Raw genomic sequence first — 19426 nt, 5'->3', positions numbered from 1 at the left:
CGCAAGTCTCTGTGGCTTTCTTCAGATTCTCAGAGGGGCCTACGAACTCAAAAAATGACCATGAAAGGTCAATGCCAGATAGAAGCCCCTTGGAGAGGGGGCAGCACCAGAGTGAGCCCCTTAGCCCAGGGCAGCCCGTGTGAGAATATTCTTTGCATCCCTGCTTGTAAGAGCGCAAGATGGGAGAAACATAAAGTGTTGGTCATCAGAAGAATGGATCCATAGAACAGAGCAGGTTCACAGGCTAGAATACGCAACATCTCTGCAAAGGGACGAACCTGAACTCCATGTAACGGCACAGATGAAGCTCACAAACACAGGGTGGAGCTTGTGAGGACAAAAGCCAGCTGCAGAGGGTCACATACTATTTATACAACATTTAACCGCATGCATGGTGATCCTCTAGAGCAGCTATGGTTTATGCGTATGTAGCAAATACTATTTTTTTTAAAGATTTTATTTATTTATTTGAGACAGAGAGAATGAGAGAGAGAGAGCACATGAGAGGGGGGAGGGTCAGAGGGAGAAGCAGGCTCCTGCGTCTGAGCCACCCAGGCACCCTAAGCATCCAATTTTTTTTTTTAAAGATCTTATTTATTCATTTGAGAGAGAATGAAAGACAGCACATGAGGGGGGGAAGGTCAGAGGGAGAAGCAGGCTCCCTGCCAAGCAGGGAGCCCGATGCGGGACTCGATCCCGGGACTCCAGGATCATGACCTGAGCCGAAGGCAGTCGCTTAACCAACTGAGCCACCCAGGCGCCCTCTATTGATCTTTTTTTGGGGGTGCGAGGGCAAGTGGGTTGTCAAGTGCACAGTCTTTGAAGTCTAACTCAATTTTTTCTGTGATCTTTCCATATATATTTTATTCATTAAAGTTATTTGGAAAAAATATATATAAATAATAGGGGTGCCCAGCGGGCTCAGTTGGTGGAGCGTGTGGCTCTTGATCTTGGGGTCATGAGTTCAAGCCCCATATTGGGTGTAGAGATTACTTAAAAATAAAACCTTTAAAATATGTATATTACAGGGGCGCCTGGGTGGCTCAGTCAGTTAAGCATCTGTCTTCGCCTCAGGTCATGATCCCAGGGTCCTGGGATCAAGCCCCACATCGGGCTCCCTGCTCAGCGGAGAGCCTGCTTCTCCTTCTCCCTCTGATGCTCCCCCTGCTCATGCTCTCTCTCACAAATAAATTGAAAAATCTTAGAAAAATAATTTTAAAGATATATAACATATACTATATATACTCTACTATATATAAGATGGTATATATTATATATAATTATATACAAGGTAACGTATATTACATTTATTATTATATTATATACAATACATAACATATTATAATGCTCTGGGTAGAACCTGCAGGTACTCCCATCTCATAAGGAGGAAACTGAGGTATGGGGGCAGTTGGACACTTGAGGGAGAGCACACCCTGGGCCAGGAGGGCCTAAACTAGGATAGTCACGGCAAGAGCCCATGGGGACGGGTGGACAGGAGACGCAGGAGGGGATGGGCATGAGGCCTAGAGGCCAACTTAAATGAGGGCTGTGTGCACCTTGGGGCCAGGGCTGGAGCCGCCCAGCCTGCCCACACCTGCCCTCTTCAGGTCACTCCGGGTGACCCTGTGGGGTGGCGTTGCTAAATGGGGAGGTGCAAAGCTCCCTGGATCATCAGTGAGCCTCTCAGGGGCCGGGGAGGGCCAGAGGCCTGCAGCATTCCCCAACCCCCCTGCCCAGCAGACCCAGGTGGCTCTGCAGCCTGACCTTCTGGCTCCAGAGTAGCAGCTGTTCTGCAGTCCCTGCAGGCCCCTTGCACGCACACATCCGGCCCCACGTCCCCAGTGGAAGAATTCAGCTCTAGTCACACACCAGGGGTCTGCCTCCCTCAAGCTGCCTGGGCAGGGGACAGAGAGCGGCCTGGAGGCCCCAGACCCTCTGTCTTTGCCTCTCATTGTCTGCTGGCCAATGCCTCTGCTGCTCCATGCCTCAGTTTCCCCATCAGTAAATTGGAAACCATCATTCTACTCGTCCAGGGCTTATAGGGAGGATTCCACCTTAATTAAAGAAAGCCAAGGCCTGGCATCTGGCATCTGAGAAGCATTGAGTAAATAGTCATCATTGCATTTCTTCATTGTAGTTCTGGTTTTTGAATAGGTAACACATGCGGGGCAACAACAACAACAAAAAATCAAATAGTACAAAAGGCACAACAATGAAAAGTTCCCCCGAAGCTGTGTGTTGACATCGATCACTGACCCAACTACAGCAGCAACAGAGGGTTTATTTGGACAAATTGGGGTGCACAGAACAGGACTGGGTATCAGCCGGTTTTCCGGAATTACTGTTAATGTCGCTAGATGCAATTGATAATTGCATTGCAGTTGAGCTGGAAATGATCCTTTCAGAGAGATGTAGACCCCAGGGTAGCAATAATTTCTCGTGCTGTCTGTAGTGTATTTGACAACATTTAGCTTTTTATGAGGAAAAATGTCCAGCATAGCCAAAAATAAAGAGTAAAAGGAATCCCCTCACTCACATTTTGCGAGGCGAATGCCGCTCCTGTCCCCGCACCCCCCCACCCCCCCACCCCCCACCCGCACACAGTCTTGGATTTTTCTCCTGCTGGAGTATCTGAAAGCAGGCACCAGGCAGCATACCATTTCACCCAGAAAGATTTCGGTAGACTGTAATTTACTTTGAAATACTTCATTCCCCCACAGAAAACAGAGATACAGCGAGTATTGGAAAAAGTCAACCTGTGAGGTCTGGTCAGTGCCCTGGAGGGTGGTCACTGTGGGGTCCTTTTGACTCTTGTGCACGTTTGCAGAGCTTTTCACCATCAAACCCCCCGAAAATCAAAGAGCAAAGGAAGTTCTCTGCCACTGCCCCACCCCCGGCCTGGGTTCCCAGGGGCAAAGTCCTAGCCAGTTTCCTGGGGATCCTTCCAGAGTCTGAGTAGCGTCGTGGTTGTGACTTTATTAATAGCAGGTTGTAGTAGTAGTAAACCCAAGCTGGGCAGAACTCAGGGCTGTGAGTCACTCCGACCTGGCTCGGATCCCACCAGACACCTCCTCCCACTCTGACCTTGTGTAAGGCGGTCCCAGCTCACAACCTCAGTTTCCTGCTCTGTAAACTGGGGATAAATCTCCACCCTTTCTGGATAGCTGCGAGGATCCAGGGTAAAGCCCTACCCCAGCCCCTGCCCAGAACCAGGCTCAGGGCAAGTGCTGAGAACATGAAAGAAGCCCTTCCCCCAGTGCTTCTCCTGGCTATTAGAGCTCCTGGGCCTGAGGGAGGAGGGGGCTGGGGCCCTGAACCCCTGGGTCTGAGGGAGGAGGGACTGGGGTCTGGACTCCTGGTTCTGAGGGAGGAGGGGCTGGGGGTCTGGACTCCTGGGTCTGGGGGAGGAGGGGCTGGGGTCTGGACTCCTGGGTCTGGGGGAGGAGGGGGCTGGGGGCCTGGACTCCCGGGTCTGAGGGAGGAGGGGGCTGGGGGGTCTGGACTCCTGGATCTGAGGGAGGAGTGAGGTGTGAGGCTGGACTCCTGGGTCTGAGGGAAGAGGGAGGTGAGGGCCTGGACTCCAGGGTCTGAGGGAGGAGGGGGCTGGGGGTCTGGACTCCTGGGTCTGAGGGAGGAGGGGCTGGGGGGCTGGACTCCTGGGTCTGAGGGAGGAGGGGGCTGGGGGTGGGGACTTGGTATTAAAGAACAGGGCTTTGGGAACAGTTTCCCTGGTTCCTAGAGGCCAGACTCCCATCCCATGGAGGAAGGCAGAAAGCATGGAGCTCTGGGTCACCCATCCCAAGAAAGGTATGTGAAGGGGCCCTGTTTCCTCTTTTCTCACTGCCGTCAGGCCTGGCCCTTGGGGGTTCACAATATGTTTTGTCCCCTCTGTCCTGGGACCAGAGCCCAGAGTCCAAGCTGGTCTAAGTTTGGAAGGGGGAGGGAGGGGGGCAGCGGGTCAGAGGGGGTGAGGGAGGGGTGTGGGGGGACAGGATGTCTCTGAGTTGTCACACACACCCCTGTCCCAGGCCCAGAGAAAGGGAGGGACAAAGGCTATGAGAGAGAGTCAGGAACAAAGACGGGAGGAGGGAGACAGACAGACACTGGGGAGAGCAGGCCAGAGCATGGCCGAGCAGGAGAACAGAGAAAGAGTGAAAGTGTGGGATATCCTGAAGGATAGACAGTGGTGACCACAGTGGGGAGAGTGTGGGGACAAGAGACAGGATAGGGAGACCCACCTGGAGATCCGAGAGCTGGGACAGGGAGGCTGGTGGGGAGAGAGAGACTGGGAGACAGATAATCACACAGAAGCAAAGATACTGTGAGGTCAGAGAGGGGAGGGAGGTGTGAGACGGAGCACAGAGATCAGCAGGATAGTACAGACGGACACACGGAGACCCGGGTTGACAAGGAGGCAGGAGTCCGGCAGAGGACGGCAGAGAAATCCTCCGACTCAGACAGGCAGAGGGAGACCGAGGCAGACCCTTTCAGGCGGACTCTAGAGCGTGGCTCTATAGGGCAAGGACCTGCGGGGTGCGGTGGGACGCGGGTGACCCAGGCAAGGCGTGCTTGCTCACACAAGGTCCAGCTGACGCCAGGGAACTCCAACATGGAGCTCAGGGAGCCCGAGAACCATGAGGATGGGGACCCAGAGGTGAGAGACGGGAGAGAGAGAGAGAGAGATGCAGAAAAACAGAGTCAGAGACAGACACGAAGAGGGACAGTGGACAAACACACAGAGAGATGGAAGAGACAGGGAAACAGAGAAACAGCAGAGACCCAGAATAACACAAACCTGAGGACACAAAGCAAGACCGAGGCCGCCAGGGCAATAGACTCAGAAACAAAAAACGGAAAGCACAGGGGGAGGATGGAGAGAGAGATGGGCGCAGTGGGGGTTGTGTAAGCTGAGGATGCAGTCCCAGCCAGGGCTGGGGGCTTTTGGTGGTTCCCAATGATGGTGGTGGGCAGGGTCTCTGAGACAATCACCCCTAACCCTGCCAGGACAAAAGAACAGGTGGCCCAAGGCCGGTGAGTCATTGTGACTCATCCTCCTCCCTGGGGACAATGACCCCATCACCCTGGCACCCCACCTCAGCCCTGGGCTGGACCTCCAGTTCCCCCCACTGCTCTCAGTGCGCCCCAGACTCACTCCTTCCCCACCTCTGCTCCTCTCTGACAGGAGGACACAGCTACTGCCCTCCAACGGCTCGTGGAGCTGACAGCCACCAGGGTGACCCCAGTGAGGAATCTGCGTGTCCTGTACCGCCTCATCCGAGAGCTCGGCTCGGGCTCCTATGGCCGCGTACTCCTTGCCCGGCCTCGCCAAGGAGGTGAGTTTGGCCATCGAAGGGCACACTCCAGAATAGGGTTCTCAGAAGCCACTGAGACAAGGAGCATCCCCAGGAGATGATGGGAACCCTTGATGGGGGCTCTCAGAAAGTTAAGAGCTCTTTGATCTTCCAATAAACAGAGCTAACCCAAAGAAGGGGAACTTGCCTGAGGTCACACAGCAAGGCAGGAGTGTAATTTGGATTGGAGCCCCAGTCACCATGTCCCCTACTTGATTCAAGAGAAAACTGAGGCTCGGGTGCCTGGGTGGCTCAGTCAGTTAAGCGTCTGCCTTCTGCTCAGGTCATGATCCCAGGGTCCTGGGATCGAGCCCCGCATCGGGCTCCCTGCTCAGTGGGGAGCCTGCTTCTCCCTCTCCTCCCTTCCTGTACTCTCTCACTGTCTCTCCTTCTCTCTCTCTAATAAATAAATAAAATCTTAATAAAAAAAAAAGAAAACTGAGGCTCAGAGAGGGTAAAGCAGTCGTGCAAGGCCACACAGCAGAATAGGGAGTCCTCAGGGAAGGTCACCGTCAACCCCTACTGCACACAAAGACAAACTGGAAGCAGAGAGAGGACGGATGCTATGCCCTGCCACTCTCGTTTTACACATGAAACACCCATGGTTCAGAGAGGTTAAGCAGCACCACAGCAAGATCAGAGCTCCCTGAGCTCCCTTCTGCACCCCTCTCCCTGGCAGGTCCCGCTGTGGCTCTGAAGCTTCTTCGTCGGGACTCGGTCCTGAGAACCACCTTCCTGAGAGAGTTCTGTGTGGGCCGCTGTGTCTCATCACACCCAGGCTTACTGCAGACCCTGGCAGGACCCCTGCAAACCCCCCGACACTTTGCCTTCACCCAGGAGTATGCGCCTTATGGGGACCTCAGCGGGATGCTGAAGGAACGGGTGAGGCGGGTGGGGAAAAAAGGTCAGAACTGCTTATCCCATGTATAACTCTGTCCCTAACCCATTTCTATCTCCAATCCTGACACCCAGATCAGTGCTCAACCTAGCTCTGCCCTAATCCCCCAGACACCCTCCTTATTTCTAACTCTCGGTGCAATCCCACATCTAACCCTAACCTAATCCACCCAGCCATTCCTAGCACGAGTTTGCATGGGCAAGGGGATGCGGTTGGGTTGGGAATGAGATTGGGGTGGGATTTAATTAGCACTGGGATTGGGAGTGTGGGAGTGGGTGGAGTTGGGTGGGTTGATAATAGACTGGTAATGGGTGTGAAAAGCATGGATGGGGTCTCAGAGTGAGACAGGGATGGTTGAGGATGTGTATACAGAATGAGTTGGAGATCAGTTGTAGTGAGGTTCTCTCTGGTGAGGAGACCAGGTCAGGACTGAATCCATGAGATTCTGGGGGTACATGAGTTTGAAGATTAGGGTGGAGCCATCTTTAGGAATAGATTTTGGATTTGAGATAGGGTTGGAGATAAGCAGAAGGAAAGAAAGAAGGGAGGGAGACAGATGAATGGATAGAGAGATGGACGGATGGATGGAAAGACGGGTGGATGGATGAAAAGATGGGTGGATTGATGGGTTGGTGGATGGATAGATGGACGGAAAGATGGGTGGATGGTGGATGAATGAAAAGATGGACTGATGGGTGGATGGGTGGATAGATGGATGGATGGATAGAAAGATGGGTGGATGGGTGGATGGTGGATGGACAAAAAGATGGATGGATTGATTGGTGGGTGGATAGATGGATGGATAAATGGATGGTAGATAAATGGAAGGAAGCAAGGAAGAATGAATGGATGGATTTTGGATATTAAGTAATTGAATACATTATTGGATTGCTGACTGGTGGAATGGAAGTTAAGCAGAAACCCTGCTGTGTAGACTGTCGAATGGATGAGTGGTTTGACAGATGGATTGCTGGCTAGATGGATGGATAGATTTACCAATCCAGTGATGAAGAAAAATGACTTCAGAATGGTGTCTGAATTAGAAACACCATCTAAATTAGTAGGAACTAAGACTAGGATTCAGTATGAGATTTGGGGTCCCACTGGAGATCTGGGTGGTCAGGCTAGAGGAGATAAGAAATATAAGGAGGAGGTTTGAGTGTTAGGGTTAGGAGAAAGCTTGGTGGAAGTGAAAAGAGCTTCTGGTTCAGTCAGTGACAACATACTGGGGGCTGGAGCACAGAGGTTGTAGCCCGGTGTGGCTGAGGATAATCTGAAGAAGGTGCTGGTGGACACTAGAGGTAGCCACTGGTCTGAGGTTCTGAATTCTTGAACTCCAAGAAACCAAATAAAGAAGGAGCCAAGGCACCCTGACCTTCATCTCTCCTTGACCCCAGGGCCTCCCAGAGCTGCTGGTGAAGCGGGTCATGGCCCAGCTGGCCGGAGCCCTGGACTTCCTCCATGGCCGGGGGCTGGTCCATGCAGATGTCAAACCAGACAATGTGCTGGTCTTTGACCCCGTCTGCAGCCGTGTGGCCTTAGGTGACTTGGGGCTGACCCGGCCTGAAGGCAGTCCAACCTCGGCCCCACCGGGGCCACTGCCCTCGGCCCCACCCGAGCTCTGCCTTCTGCTGCCACCGGACAGCCTGCCCCTGCGGCCCGCAATGGACTCCTGGGGCCTGGGGGTGCTTCTCTTCTGCATTGCCACTGCCTGCTTCCCTTGGGACGTGGCACTAGCCCCTGACCCTGAGTTTGAGGCCTTTGCTGGCTGGATGACCACCAGGCCCCAACCCCCACAGCCACCCCCACCTTGGGACCAGTTTGCACCCCCAGCCCTGGCATTGCTCCAGGGGCTCCTAGACCTGGATCCCGACACTAGGAGCCCCCCACTGGTTGTCCTGGACTTCTTGGGGGATGACTGGGGGTTAGAGAGGAACAGAGAGGGACCTGGGGGCTTGGGGGGCATGTCTAGTGAAGATGGGGAGGAGGAGGAAGAGCGAGGAGCTAGCCTGGAGGAGTGGACGGATGAAGAAGACGAGGATGACAAAGATGGCAAGAGGATGGGGACAGATGGGGGAGCTCCCTGACCAGGTCACTGAGACAGGTGGTCAGAGCCTGGGCCAAAGGCCCCTCCCCCAGCACCCCCCCCCCCCCCCGGCCACCTGGATGGAGACAGCTGCTTCCGGGAGGACAGAGACGGGACACACTGCATCTCTCCCTGCTGAGCGCTGGACTGGGCTGCACAATTCCCCTCTCAACTGAGGACCTGGGAGTCCAACACCCAGCCCCTCCTCCCTCAGACTGGGAGTCCAGGCCCCCAGCCCCCTCCTCTCTCAAGGACCCTCCCTCTTCCTTCTGTCCTGAATGGGTCTTCTCGGAGGAAGGCACCGCTTCCCTATAGACATATTTCTGCAGTGTGGGGACACGCTGAGTGCCTCTCGTGGATTCTGACGGGGCCGCTCACCCCACGGAGACCTGGTTGACTCTCACCATCCATGGTACTACATCTGAGCTTTCAGGATCCAACAGCATGGAAACCTCACCCGCTACGTCTTCCATTGCCCTGGGCTCCGGGTGACACTGGGGAAGTCACTCATCCTGTCTGAACCTCAATCCTTGCACACACACACACACACGCACTTTCCTGCCGCGGGCCCTCTGCACACCCTGAGTCCTCCCCTGAGAACACCTTCCTCACAGCTCGGTGCCTCCAAGCTCCCTCCAGTCTCATGGGGAACCTACATCCGGGCGATCTAGGGCTCGCGTCTTTTTCAGCCTCACCTGTTTGGGCTGCCCGGGACGGACGGACGTGGTTTTTCTCGTTAGGACATCCTTTCCGTTCTGCTCCCCCCGCCGTGCCAGCTCCCTACCGGCCCGTCCCAGCTCTGTGGGCCGCGGGCTCCGTGCTGACAGCTGAGGCTGGCTGGGATGAGCTTGCCTCCACCTGGGCCGGCCCGTGCGCCCCACGCCTCTCCAGCGCGCGCCCGGTGCTGATGCTTCCCACCTGCAGGGCAGGGGCGCGAGCACGAGCGTCGGACGCGTCCCGGTACCCAGCTCAGGCTCAGGAACGGGGAACTGCTCCCCTCTCCCGGGGAATCCGTCCGGCGTGCTTTCTAGACTCAAAAGAGTGGGTTCACGAAGCGCAGTGGGGTGTCCTGGGTCGGACCCTGGGGCCAGCACAAGGTTGTCGGCGGAAGCACTGCTGAGACAGGCAGGGCCTCGCACCGGACGGATGATTTCTTGGTTTGGACAGATGTGTCCTTGGCTATTGGCTGCGTGAGATACCAACCTGGTGGGGAGCTGGGGACGCCCGGCAGCTCTGGGCACAATGCTTACAGCTGTTCTGGAAATCTAAAACTGTTCCGAAATAAAAGGTTTAAAAAAATTAAGGGAGTTCACAGTGGTCATCTTGCTGCAAACCGGAGGAGGGGATGTGGCATCCCACGCCCCCAGCCCTTCCTCCATCAGGCCCAGGAGTTCCTGCCTAGCACCCCCACCAAAGTTGAAGTCTGCAGACTCAGAACGAGGACTTCCCCTCCCCGCTCCTCCCAGGGGCTCCACCACCTGCTTTCCCTCAGCCCCAAGTCTGAGATCATCTCTCACTGCATCGTTCTGGAATCTGGTTGTCTCATCCTTTCCCCAAAAAGGACCCCAGTGTCCCATCCCCTGGACACCCCTCACCAAACACTTGTGTCTGACCTGTCAATGGGGCATTGATGGGGCAGCTGGGTGGGGTCAAGGCAGGGCCAAACTAGAAAAATGATTTCATCCTCCACAGGGGCCCCGACTCCTGGGTCAGAGGGAGGAGGGGCTGGGGGCCTGGACTCCTGGGTCTGAGGGAGGAACGGCTGGGGGTCTGGACTTCCAGGTCTGAGGGAGGAGGGGGCTGGGAGCCTGGGCTCCCGGGTCTGAGGGAGGAGAGGCTGGGGGCCTGGACTCCTGGGTCTGAGGGAGGAGGATCTGGGGGGCCTGGACTCCCGGGTCTGAGGGAGGAGGGGGCTGGGGGCCTGGACCCCTGGGTCTGAGGGAGGAAGGGCTGCGGGCCTGAACACCTGGGTCTGAGGGAGGAGGGGGCTGGGGGCCTGGACTCCTGGGTCTGAGGGAGGAGGATCTGGGGGGCCTGGACACCTGGGTCTGAGGGAGGAGGGGGCTGGGGGCCTGGACTCCTGGGTCTGAGGGAGGAGGGACTGGGGGCCTGGACTCCTGGGTCTGAGGGAGGAACGGCTGGGGGTCTGGACTTCCAGGTCTGAGGGAGGAGGGGGCTGAGGGCCTGGGCTCCTGGGTCTGAGGGAGGAGGGGCTGGGGGCCTGGACTCCTGGGTCTGAGGGAGGAGGGGCTGGGGGGCCTGGACTCCTGGGTTTGAGTGTGGAGGGGGCTCTGGGGCCTGGGTCTGGGACAGATTTCTGGCGCGGGCAGTTCTAGGAGTCAACACACGATGTCGCTCTGGCCCTAGTGGGTTGAAGGGGCGGGTCCAGGGGCGGGGCTTACGACCCCCTAGGTGGGGGCGGGGTCTGCTCCTGGGCAAGCCTCTGCTGGCATGGGATCTAGTGCTGGGCACTGAGCACAGCAGGCAGCGAAGGGTCAAGCAAGCTTTGGAGAAGGTGAGGTTTGGAGGTCGGCGCCCAGGTCAGGAGGAGGCAAGGGTTAAACAGCCTGAGGTGGGCAGCACCTGATAGTGAAGCCGCACGGCCGGCCGGCCGAAGTCCTGGGTCCCTCAGAGGGTCAGGGGCTGAACTTTGAGGCTGTAGAGTGGTTGAGTGTTAGGGAAACAGAGTCTGGGAGTCATAAGATGTGTGAGTTGTATAAGGTTCCAGGAGAGGGGTGGGCTGGCAGTCCAGACTCCTGGTCTGAGGGAGGAGGGGCTGGGGGCCTGGACTCCTGGGTCTGAGGGAGGAGGGCTGGGGGGGGGAATCCTGGGTCTGAGGGAGGAACGGCTGGGGGCCTGGACTCCTGGGTCTGAGGGAGGAGGGGCTGGGGGCCTGGAGGCCTGGACTCCTGGGTCTGAGGGAGGAACGGCTGGGGGGCTGGACTCCTGGGTCTGAGGGAGGAGGGGCGGGGGGTCTGGACTCCTGGATCTGAGGGAGGAGGGGGCTGGGGGCCTGGACTCCCGGGTCTGAGGGAGGAACGGCTGGGGGGCTGGACTCCTGGGTCTGAGGGAGGAGGGGCGGGGGGTCTGAACTCCTGGATCTGAGGGAGGAGGGGGCTGGGGGCCTGGACTCCCGGGTCTGAGGGAGGAGGGCTGGGAGGGGGGAATCCTGGGTCTGAGGGAGGAACGGCTGGGGGTCTGGACTCCTGGGTCTGGGGGAGGAGGAGGCTGAGGGCCTGGGCTCCTGGGTCTGAGGGAGGAGGAGGCTGGGGGCCTGGACTCCTGGGTCTGAGGGAGGAGGGGCTGAGGCTGTAGGAGTTGGACCCCAGGCGTCTCAAGGACTTGACCTTCCAAGTGCTTGTTCCCATCCAGGTCCCAGGCGTCCCCCAAGGCCCTGGTGTGCGCAGCCGCCCTCACCAGCCCCTGGAGGCAGAGAGCACCTGTTTGCTCTTAGGAGAAAGAGGCTACTCATCCACCCCCAGGGCCCAAGTCTGTTTGCTTTGGAAACAAGGTGGGGGGTGTCTCGAGTTATCTGGTTCATCTTTCACCCTTGGGCCATTGGGTGGCGCCAGGATGTGGGGGTGGGGGCAAGAGACATCTGTGACCTTAGGCTTGACCTCACCCCAACCAGCAACTGGTCTCCCCACTCCTCAGATGCCATAACGAAGCGGGAGACTGAGTCACAATGGAAAGTGCCAATGAGCCCCCAGCCCGTCCTCCCTCAGACCCAGGGGTCCAGGCCCCCAGCCCCTCCTCCCTCAGACCCAGGAGTCCAGGCCCCCAGCCCCTCCTCCCTCAGACCCAGGGGTCCAGGCCCCCAGCCTGTTCTCCCTCAGACCCGGGTCTAGCGCGACCTGGGCCCTGGGTCACTGTCTCTGCTCCGTCCTGCAGAGATGCCTGGCAGACAGTCAGATGAGGAACAGGAGGCGGGGGCTGCCGAAAACGTAGCTGAGGAGGACCTAGGGGGCCTCACGGCAGAGGAGCTCCGGCAGGGCCAGGAGGCAGCCCTGGAGCTAGAGGACATGATGGCGCTAAGTGCCCAAACCCTGGTCCAAGCCGAGGTGGATGAGCTTTACCAGCAAGTGCGTCCCCTGGGCCAGGGCCGCTTCGGCCGGGTCCTGCTGGTCACCCATCGTCAGAAAGGTACCAAGGCCCGGAAACAGATGCAGGAGGGTCAGGGGCTGGTGGAATGGGCCAAGACGGGTGCCAGTCAAGGCCGGGGAGTCTGTAACAGGAATCAAGTGCCGCCTCTGCCCCTTCCAGGCTGTGTGTTCTTGGAACCTCCCCTACCCTCTCTGAGCCTCGGCCTCCTCCTTCGAAAATGTGGGTGATTCTGTGAGCATAGGTCGATGGCTCTTGCTGGTGAGAAAGGGGGGCAGACAGGGTCCTCCCCTGTGGCTGGCTTAGCGGTCACCACGGGGGTGATTTGGAGTCACACCGTGTGCCGGACCCTCCGCAAGCCCAGAGCACAGTGCGTCCCCCACCCCCAGTCTGGCACTTTCCTGCCAGGCGAGCACACATCCTCTGTCCGTCCCCTGAGACCGGCACAGTGTGGATGGAACTCAGAGTCAGTGTCAGTCCGGGGACACGCCTAGCAAGGCCACCTGGGGGGCTCGGCCCTGTCCTCTGTGCTTGGTGCTTGGACCCCAGCGCTGAGCCCATGAGGCCTGCCTTCACGGAGCAGCTCCGGCCTGCGCAGGGAGAGAGGGTGCGAGCATGCCTGGGGCAGCCACAGCAAAGCACCGCAGACTGGGGGTTCGTTTTCTCACGCCTCTGGAGGCCGAAGTCCCCCCCCCCGGGTGTGGGCGGGGCTCCCCCCGTGTGTCCACACCTGCGTGTCTGTGTCCATTTCCTCCTTCTCTAAGGACACCAGTCACAGTGGGCGAGGGCCCACCCTCGTGACCGCACTTTACCTCTTTCAAGACTCTGTCCCCAGATAACAGTTCTATTCTGTGAAACCGGAGTGGGGACTTCCACCTCTGGGTTCGGGGAGGGCGGGTGCACAGTTCAGCCCACGTCAGAGACAGATGCAAAGAGCAAGAGGTCCAGGTGGGGGTCATCACCAAACTGGAGGCACAAGCCATAACGGGGGCCCAGGGGCCGTGCTTCTTTCCACCTTCTGGATGCCCGGCGCCTGGGCCGGGAGGTGCTGGGGCCGAGCGCTCACGGCACAGACGGACGGACGCCATCAAGACAGACGGCGGCCTGTGCAGTCATGGTGGGAGTCCAGGGCTTCCCAGATGCTTAGGAAAGGCCCTGCAGCATCCAGCTGGGGAACGGAAGGAGCGTGGTCAGCGTGTGAGGCCAGGAGGTGACCTTTCTCCATCACTCACGGGCTCCTGGTGGGGGAGTTGGGGTCCTGGCAGCGGGTGACTATGCAGGGGAAGAAGCCAGAGCTCCCGCCTCCAGGGGACTTACCCTCCAGGTCACTATGCATAATGACTCCTCCTCAGCGGGACGGAGTCTCCCGGGCAGGGCATCTTTTCTGCATCCACTGTGGCTTTTGGGCATTGGTTTGCCGGAAGGAGGGCATTTGAAGTTCCGAGTTCAGTTTCCCAAGGGGCCCCCAACATCTGCTCCAGCGCAGCAGAGCAGAAACTCACCGAATGCTGCACTGTTGTTATTATTAATCACCACTGACAGCGTTTCCGTGGCCACGCTGCGTTTAGGGTGGCGTGGCGGGGAGGCAGGGTTTGCAGGAGGGGGCGATGGCGTGTGGGAAAGAGTCAGGGCTGGGGCGGGGCGGGGGCGCGGCTCTCACACTCGCTCCACACCTGTCCCCACTGCCCCCAGGCACCACCCTGGCACTGAAGCAACTCCCAAAGGCCTCCACCTCTCTCCGTGGCTTCCTGTACGAGTTCTGCGTGGGCCTCTCTCTGGGCACGCATTCAGCCATAGTCACGGCCTACGGCATTGGCATCGAGTCAGCCGACTCCTACAGCTTCCTGACGGAGCCCGTCCTGTATGGGGACCTCATCACCTTCATCCAGCCCAAGGTGGGTAGGTGGGCCCCGAGCAGGCCCCCGAGGGCCCCTCCCTGGGCCTCTCCGGAGTTCACAGACACCACAGAACCAACACCGTGCCCGAGTGAGATTCACCTGCCCCCGTGGACTCACCCCAGGCCTCTAGGGGGTCACATTAGACCTCCCCAGGGCTCACAGGGCCTCACGGGGTCACACTGGGCCTCACTGGACCTCACGGGGTCACACTGGGCCTCACTGGACCTCACAGGGTCACACTGGGCCTCACAGTGCCTCACGGGGTCACACTGGGCCTCACTGGACCTCACGGGGTCACGCTGGGCCTCACAGTGCCTCACGGGGTCACACTGGGCCTCACTGGACCTCACGGGGTCACGCTGGGCCTCACAGTGCCTCACGGGGTCACACTGGGCCTCGCTGGACCTCACGGGGTCACGCTGGGCCTCACAGGGTCACGCTGGGCCTCCCCGTGGCAGGTCTGTTGGAGGTCCTTCAGTGTCCTGGGCCCCCCTGGGACTGAGGAGCTGCTGCATGGCCTCAGGTCCCTGCCGGCTGTCCAGGGAGGGGCAGGAGGCCCTGACGTCAATCCCCCGCAGGTGGGCCTCCCGCGGCGGGCAGTCCAGCGCTGTGCGGCCCAGCTGGCCTCGGCCCTGGAGCACATCCACTCCCGTGGCCTGGTGTACCGGGACATCAAGCCCGAGAACGTGCTGGTGTGCGACCCGGCCTGCCAGTGGGTCAAGCTGACCGACTTCGGCCACACGAGGCCCCGTGGGACACTGTTGCGCCTGGCTGGGCCGCCCATCCCTTACACGGCCCCCGAGCTCTGCGGCCCCCCGCCCCTCCCTGAGGGCCTGCCCATCCAACCTGCCCTGGACGCTTGGGCACTGGGGGTCCTGCTCTTCTGCCTTCTCACCGGCTACTTCCCCTGGGACCAACCCCTGGCCGAGGCCGACCCCTTCTACGAGGACTTCCTCATCTGGCAGGCGTCGGGCCAGCCCGAGGACCGTCCTCAGCCCTGGTTCGGCCTGACGCCTGTGGCCGACAGTCTCCTGTGGGGGCTGCTGGACCCTCACCCCCGGAAGAGGAGCCCGGTGAGCTCCGTCCGGGGCTACCTGGGGCGTCCCTGGAGGCAGCAGGAGGAGGAAGCTGAAGAGGTAGAGGAGGGGGACGGAGAGCAGGTTGGAGAGGAGGGGGGACAGCCCGAGCCCACCTTGCCTGCAGAGACTCGGAAAGGGAACCAGGTGGGCCCCACATCCTGAGGTCACCTCTGCCTTCTTGTGGTGGCTTTTGGCTTCTCTCTTGCCTGTTTTCCCCTTTCTGCCTTCCTTACCTCCCACGTGGGCATTCTGTGTCCCTCCTGTGGCCGGGGGTGGGGGGCATCGCTGAGACAGCCACCGGTCTGTCCCACCGTCCCCGTCTTCCCCAGGGCTCTGGCACCTTTGCTCCCCTTGCCCGCGGGCTTGTGGCTCCTACCCTCGGCTCCCGCACACCCTGGGTGCTTCCGCTGCCCTGCTCAGCGAGGCCTGCCCTCGGCGCGAGGCCCCCTGCCCCCGGCGCGAGGCCCCCCGCCCCGTGTTCCTACCACCTCCCCGCCCCACCCCCCGCTCCCTCCCCTCTGGGACGCTCATCCCCTGCAAGCTGTCTGCTGGGGTCAGTGTGGCTCTTCTGCGTGTCCTGCTGGGGGGGTCCCGCCCGTCCTGCGAGGGGTCCTGCGAGGTGCCCCGCGTAGCCGGAGCCGTCCTGGCCAAAGATGTTTGCTCAATAAATGCCCCCGTCTGGTTCTGTGCCACCGCCTCCGTGTCCCTGTCTTCCGGCCCTGTCTCTCCCCCCGGCTGGGTCTCACTCACTCCCTCGGCCCCGTGGCTTCTGCCCACGACGCGCCAGGCTGTCGCCTCTCGATAATGTGCCCTCTCTTCTCTCACCCAGCTTCATCCAGCACTTAGGTCTCCATGATGCTGCTGGTCTGTCCCCTTGGGGAAGACTGGACAGCGTGTTGTCAGGCAGAGAGACGGAGCGAGGGACGGACAGGCAGACAGAGAGACAGAGCGGCAGAACACGGTCCCGTGGTGTGGCCGTGCCGCGTGCCCGAGGCTGGCCTCGGTGTGCATGTCGGGACCGTGTGAGCCTGTCTCTGCACGGGCCTGCGTGCGAGCAGGGGCCCCGAGCACCAGAGCTGTCCGGGCTCGGGCGCTCCTGCTGGACTGGGGCGGGAGTTTCTGCAGATGTGTGTGTCCGTGAGCGTCTGGGCCCGTGGGTGTGCACAAGTCATGGCCCGTGGGGGAGACACGGTGACGTGACTGTGTTTCGTGTGTCCGAGCGTTGGAGCCTGTGTGTGAGGGGACAGGACGGAAGCTTGCGTGCGCCTGGCTCTGTGTGTGTGGACATCAGGCCCGTGTCTGCGTGTCCACGAGACCTTGAGTGCGCGTGTGTGTAGCAGGAGGAGAAAAGTCACCCAGGCGCCACTGCCAGTCACCAGCTGGGCCCCTCTCTCCTTCACACCTTCTTCCCCCGCCACCCCGGCCCCTTCTTGGCAGCTGCCCTGTTTGCAAACACTCTGTCTTCCTCTCCTCGCCTTCTTTGGCCACCCGCCCAGAGCAAGGCTACAACTCAGAGCTGGATCGTGTGTCACTCTCTCCCAGGCCCCTACCACACCCCCCCGCCCCGCCCAGGGCCCCTGCTGTGGCCTCCTAGGTGTTGCCTAGACTGGGGAGGGGGGTTGCTAACAGCACCTGTGGAGTGACCCCAAAGACACTTGAATCTAGTTCAAGTCAGAGCACTAGCGACACTGGCCCCTGTCCTGGGCAATCCAGGTGAGCTTCCTGGAGTAGGGAATCGCTGGAGAGAACAAGATAGGGAGGTACATAAGGGGGAGAGCATGATCAGGACCTCCTGCCATCTTATCTGTGAATGTGAACTATCCCAAGCCATCAGGCCAAGAGTGTGTCCCAAAAAAGCTGGAGGTGGCTGGGGCAGGGTGGAGCTGGGAAAGAGGGGAGTGGAGATGGGCAGGGGCAGGGGAAGCTGCAGAGGGTGTTAATTGGTGGCAGCAGCTGAAGATTAACTGGGAGGTGATAATGACCCAGTGGGGGGCCCCAGGGCAGGGCAGGAAGACAAAAATTCCCAGGCAGGGCCTGAAGGGGGCAGGGGCAGTGCTAATCAAGTATTAGTTACTTAATTAGGTAAGACTTAATACTAATCATAATACTTAACATTAACAAAGCAGCTTGCTCCTCGACCAGCCCCCCTGGCAGAAAAATCTGCTCACTTGGTGGGATCCTCCTCATTTCACGGGTGGGGGCCCGAAGGGCAGCGTGGGTGGCCAAGGTAGCACCTGAGCGCCCACCGTGGGCCAGGGGCAGGAGCAGAGCCAGGAGTCGGACCCAGACTGGGTCCTGCCCGGGGTCCACGGTCTTCAACTTTAGGGTGTCCCGCGGCCATCAGTGGCTGAAGGGGTCCCACGTGGGGGGCTGGGGTGCATGTGAGGGGGTGCGTGTAGGTATCCGTGTATGTGTGAATGTGCAAGGTGAGTGTGCATGAGGGGTCATGAGGTGGTCATCCCTCCCTGGGAGGACACAGGCGTTGGGGCAGGTAAACCATGGGGATAGAAGGTGGGGGCAGGTCGCAGAAGCCTCCAGACCCACTGACACGTGCTAGTGAGGACGTGGAGAGGCTAGAACCCCCATGCGGTGCAGAGAGAGTGTAAACAATGGTGCCGCCATTGTGGGAGACTGCCTGGCAGTTCATCAGCTCGTTAGACACAGAATTACCATGTGGCCGGGCAATTCCGCTCCTCGGTCTGTGCCCATGAGTAACGGAAGCATGTATCCATACAGATATTCACAGCGACATTACTCACAATAGCCAAACCGTGCTGACAACCCAAATGTCCATCAGCAGCTGAGCTGAGAAACACGAGGTGGTCCAACCAGACCCTGGACTACTACTCAGCCATGGAAAGGAATGAAGCCCTAACACATGCCACGTCGCGGGTGGACCTCACAAACACCATGGGAAGAGAAAGAGGCCAGCTCTGGAAGATGGGCCATTGCAGGACCCCATTATGAAAATGTCCAGAATAGGCAAATCCACAGAGGAAAGATTGCTGGCTGCCGGGGGGTGGGGCTGGCGGGGGGAGATGGGGAATGGCTGCTAAGGGGCACACATTTTCTTCTTGGGGGTGGCGATGGTGGTGGAGCCATTCTAAAATTAGATTGCGGTGAATGTTGCACAACTCTGAATATATTAAAAACCACTGAATTGTACACGGGAAAAGGGTGAATTTTATGGCATGTAGATTTCATCTCAATGAGGCTAAAAAAGCACAAAACAAGCATGTCCAAGGTTCTCATGCCTTGATCAGCTTCTTTCCTTCTCGGGGCCCCTGAATTCCCATCAAAGAGAAAAGAGAAAACCCTGCCCTTCTTCTAATAGCTCTGAATTAATCAAAACCAAGACCTTAAACACAGGACCCACTCCCTACCCCTCCCTCCATTTTACAGAAAAGACCATGAGGCCCCAACGGGGAGGAACCTACTTTCCGAAGACCAACAAGTCTAAAGGTGTTAGAGCCTGAATTCAAACCCAGCTCTGGCCTGGTTCCAGAGTCTTTGCTCTTCACCCCAGCCCAGCACCTCTAAAGTGTGCCAGGGCTGGTGGTCATCAAGGAAGAACTGCTCCCCCCAGCTGGGAAGCCCCAAGCTTGCAAGCAGGACCACGTGGGTGTCCAGCGCAAAGTGAAAATGTGGGGTTTCTTGCTTCAACAGAAGTTTTTCCTTCCCCGCCCCCTCTGCCCTTTGCTGTTGATGCCACTCCCTGGCCTCGGCCTGGGGCATGGAGCTACTCCCTGGCCGACCCTCACTGGGGATGGGGCATCCAGCCACCAGAACCCAGCAGGGAAGTGACTGTGCATGAACTCCGGGCTCCGGTCCCATCGGCTTCACTTAGAAAACACAGAATCAAGAATCACGAAGAAGAACATGGGCAGGGCGTTAAACCAACCCGGCTGCACCCCACCTGCACTCTGCTTGCAGCGGGGAAAGAGCCTGCCCGGGGCCGGAGGGGGCCAGCCCGGCAAGGCCTCTATGAACAAGCCCGGGGTGGGAGTTCTGCA

At 58.9% G+C, this 19426-nt stretch overlaps 2 protein-coding genes across 3 annotated transcripts; both read left to right on the top strand.

The window, feature by feature from the left end:
• Nucleotides 1-60: 60 nt before the first annotated feature.
• SBK3 (SH3 domain binding kinase family member 3) lies at nt 61-9638 on the top strand. Its single transcript, XM_064580616.1, has 6 exons — nt 61-111; nt 3165-3179; nt 3724-3807; nt 5183-5333; nt 6031-6233; nt 7647-9638. Exons 1-6 carry the CDS (start codon nt 61-63, stop codon nt 8334-8336), a joined length of 1194 nt encoding a protein of 397 aa, XP_064436686.1. The 3' UTR covers nt 8337-9638.
• An 810-nt stretch (nt 9639-10448) lies between these two features.
• Nucleotides 10449-16758, top strand: SBK2 (SH3 domain binding kinase family member 2). 2 transcript variants are annotated; one of them, XM_045892258.2, is made up of 5 exons: nt 10449-10850; nt 11708-11846; nt 12227-12478; nt 14129-14331; nt 14913-16758. In XM_045892258.2, the coding sequence occupies exons 3-5, from the start codon at nt 12229-12231 to the stop codon at nt 15573-15575; spliced, it is 1116 nt and encodes a 371-aa protein (XP_045748214.1). In that variant the 5' UTR covers nt 10449-10850; nt 11708-11846; nt 12227-12228; the 3' UTR covers nt 15576-16758. The 2 variants fall into 2 exon arrangements, with proteins under 2 accessions (XP_045748214.1, XP_045748212.1); XM_045892256.2 differs by lacking the exon at nt 11708-11846 and having other exon boundaries at nt 10451-10850.
• The last annotated feature ends 2668 nt before the right edge of the window (nt 16759-19426 follow it).

This window comes from Mirounga angustirostris, unplaced genomic scaffold (genome assembly GCF_029215605.1).
Source record: "Mirounga angustirostris isolate CCGP_5_RB_7025 unplaced genomic scaffold, mMirAng1.0.hap1 SCAF_16, whole genome shotgun sequence".
Taxonomy (NCBI): Eukaryota; Metazoa; Chordata; class Mammalia; order Carnivora; family Phocidae; genus Mirounga; species Mirounga angustirostris.
This window is presented reverse-complemented; position numbering and strand designations above follow the sequence as displayed.

What these genes read in the sequence shown, in the direction of transcription:
- SBK3 (XM_064580616.1), top strand. Translation starts at nt 61, where the DNA reads ATGAAAGGTCAATGCCAGATAGAAGCCCCTTGGAGAGGGGGCAGCACC. An exon ending in GGTCACCCATCCCAAGAAAG is followed by an intron (nt 3,808 to 5,182) that starts GTATGTGAAGGG and finishes CCTCTCTGACAG; the next exon opens with GAGGACACAGCTACTGCCCT. An exon ending in GCGGGATGCTGAAGGAACGG is followed by an intron (nt 6,234 to 7,646) that starts GTGAGGCGGGTG and finishes CCTTGACCCCAG; the next exon opens with GGCCTCCCAGAGCTGCTGGT.
- SBK2 (XM_045892258.2), top strand. Translation starts at nt 12,229, where the DNA reads ATGCCTGGCAGACAGTCAGATGAGGAACAGGAGGCGGGGGCTGCCGAA. An exon ending in GGTCACCCATCGTCAGAAAG is followed by an intron (nt 12,479 to 14,128) that starts GTACCAAGGCCC and finishes CACTGCCCCCAG; the next exon opens with GCACCACCCTGGCACTGAAG. An exon ending in TCACCTTCATCCAGCCCAAG is followed by an intron (nt 14,332 to 14,912) that starts GTGGGTAGGTGG and finishes AATCCCCCGCAG; the next exon opens with GTGGGCCTCCCGCGGCGGGC.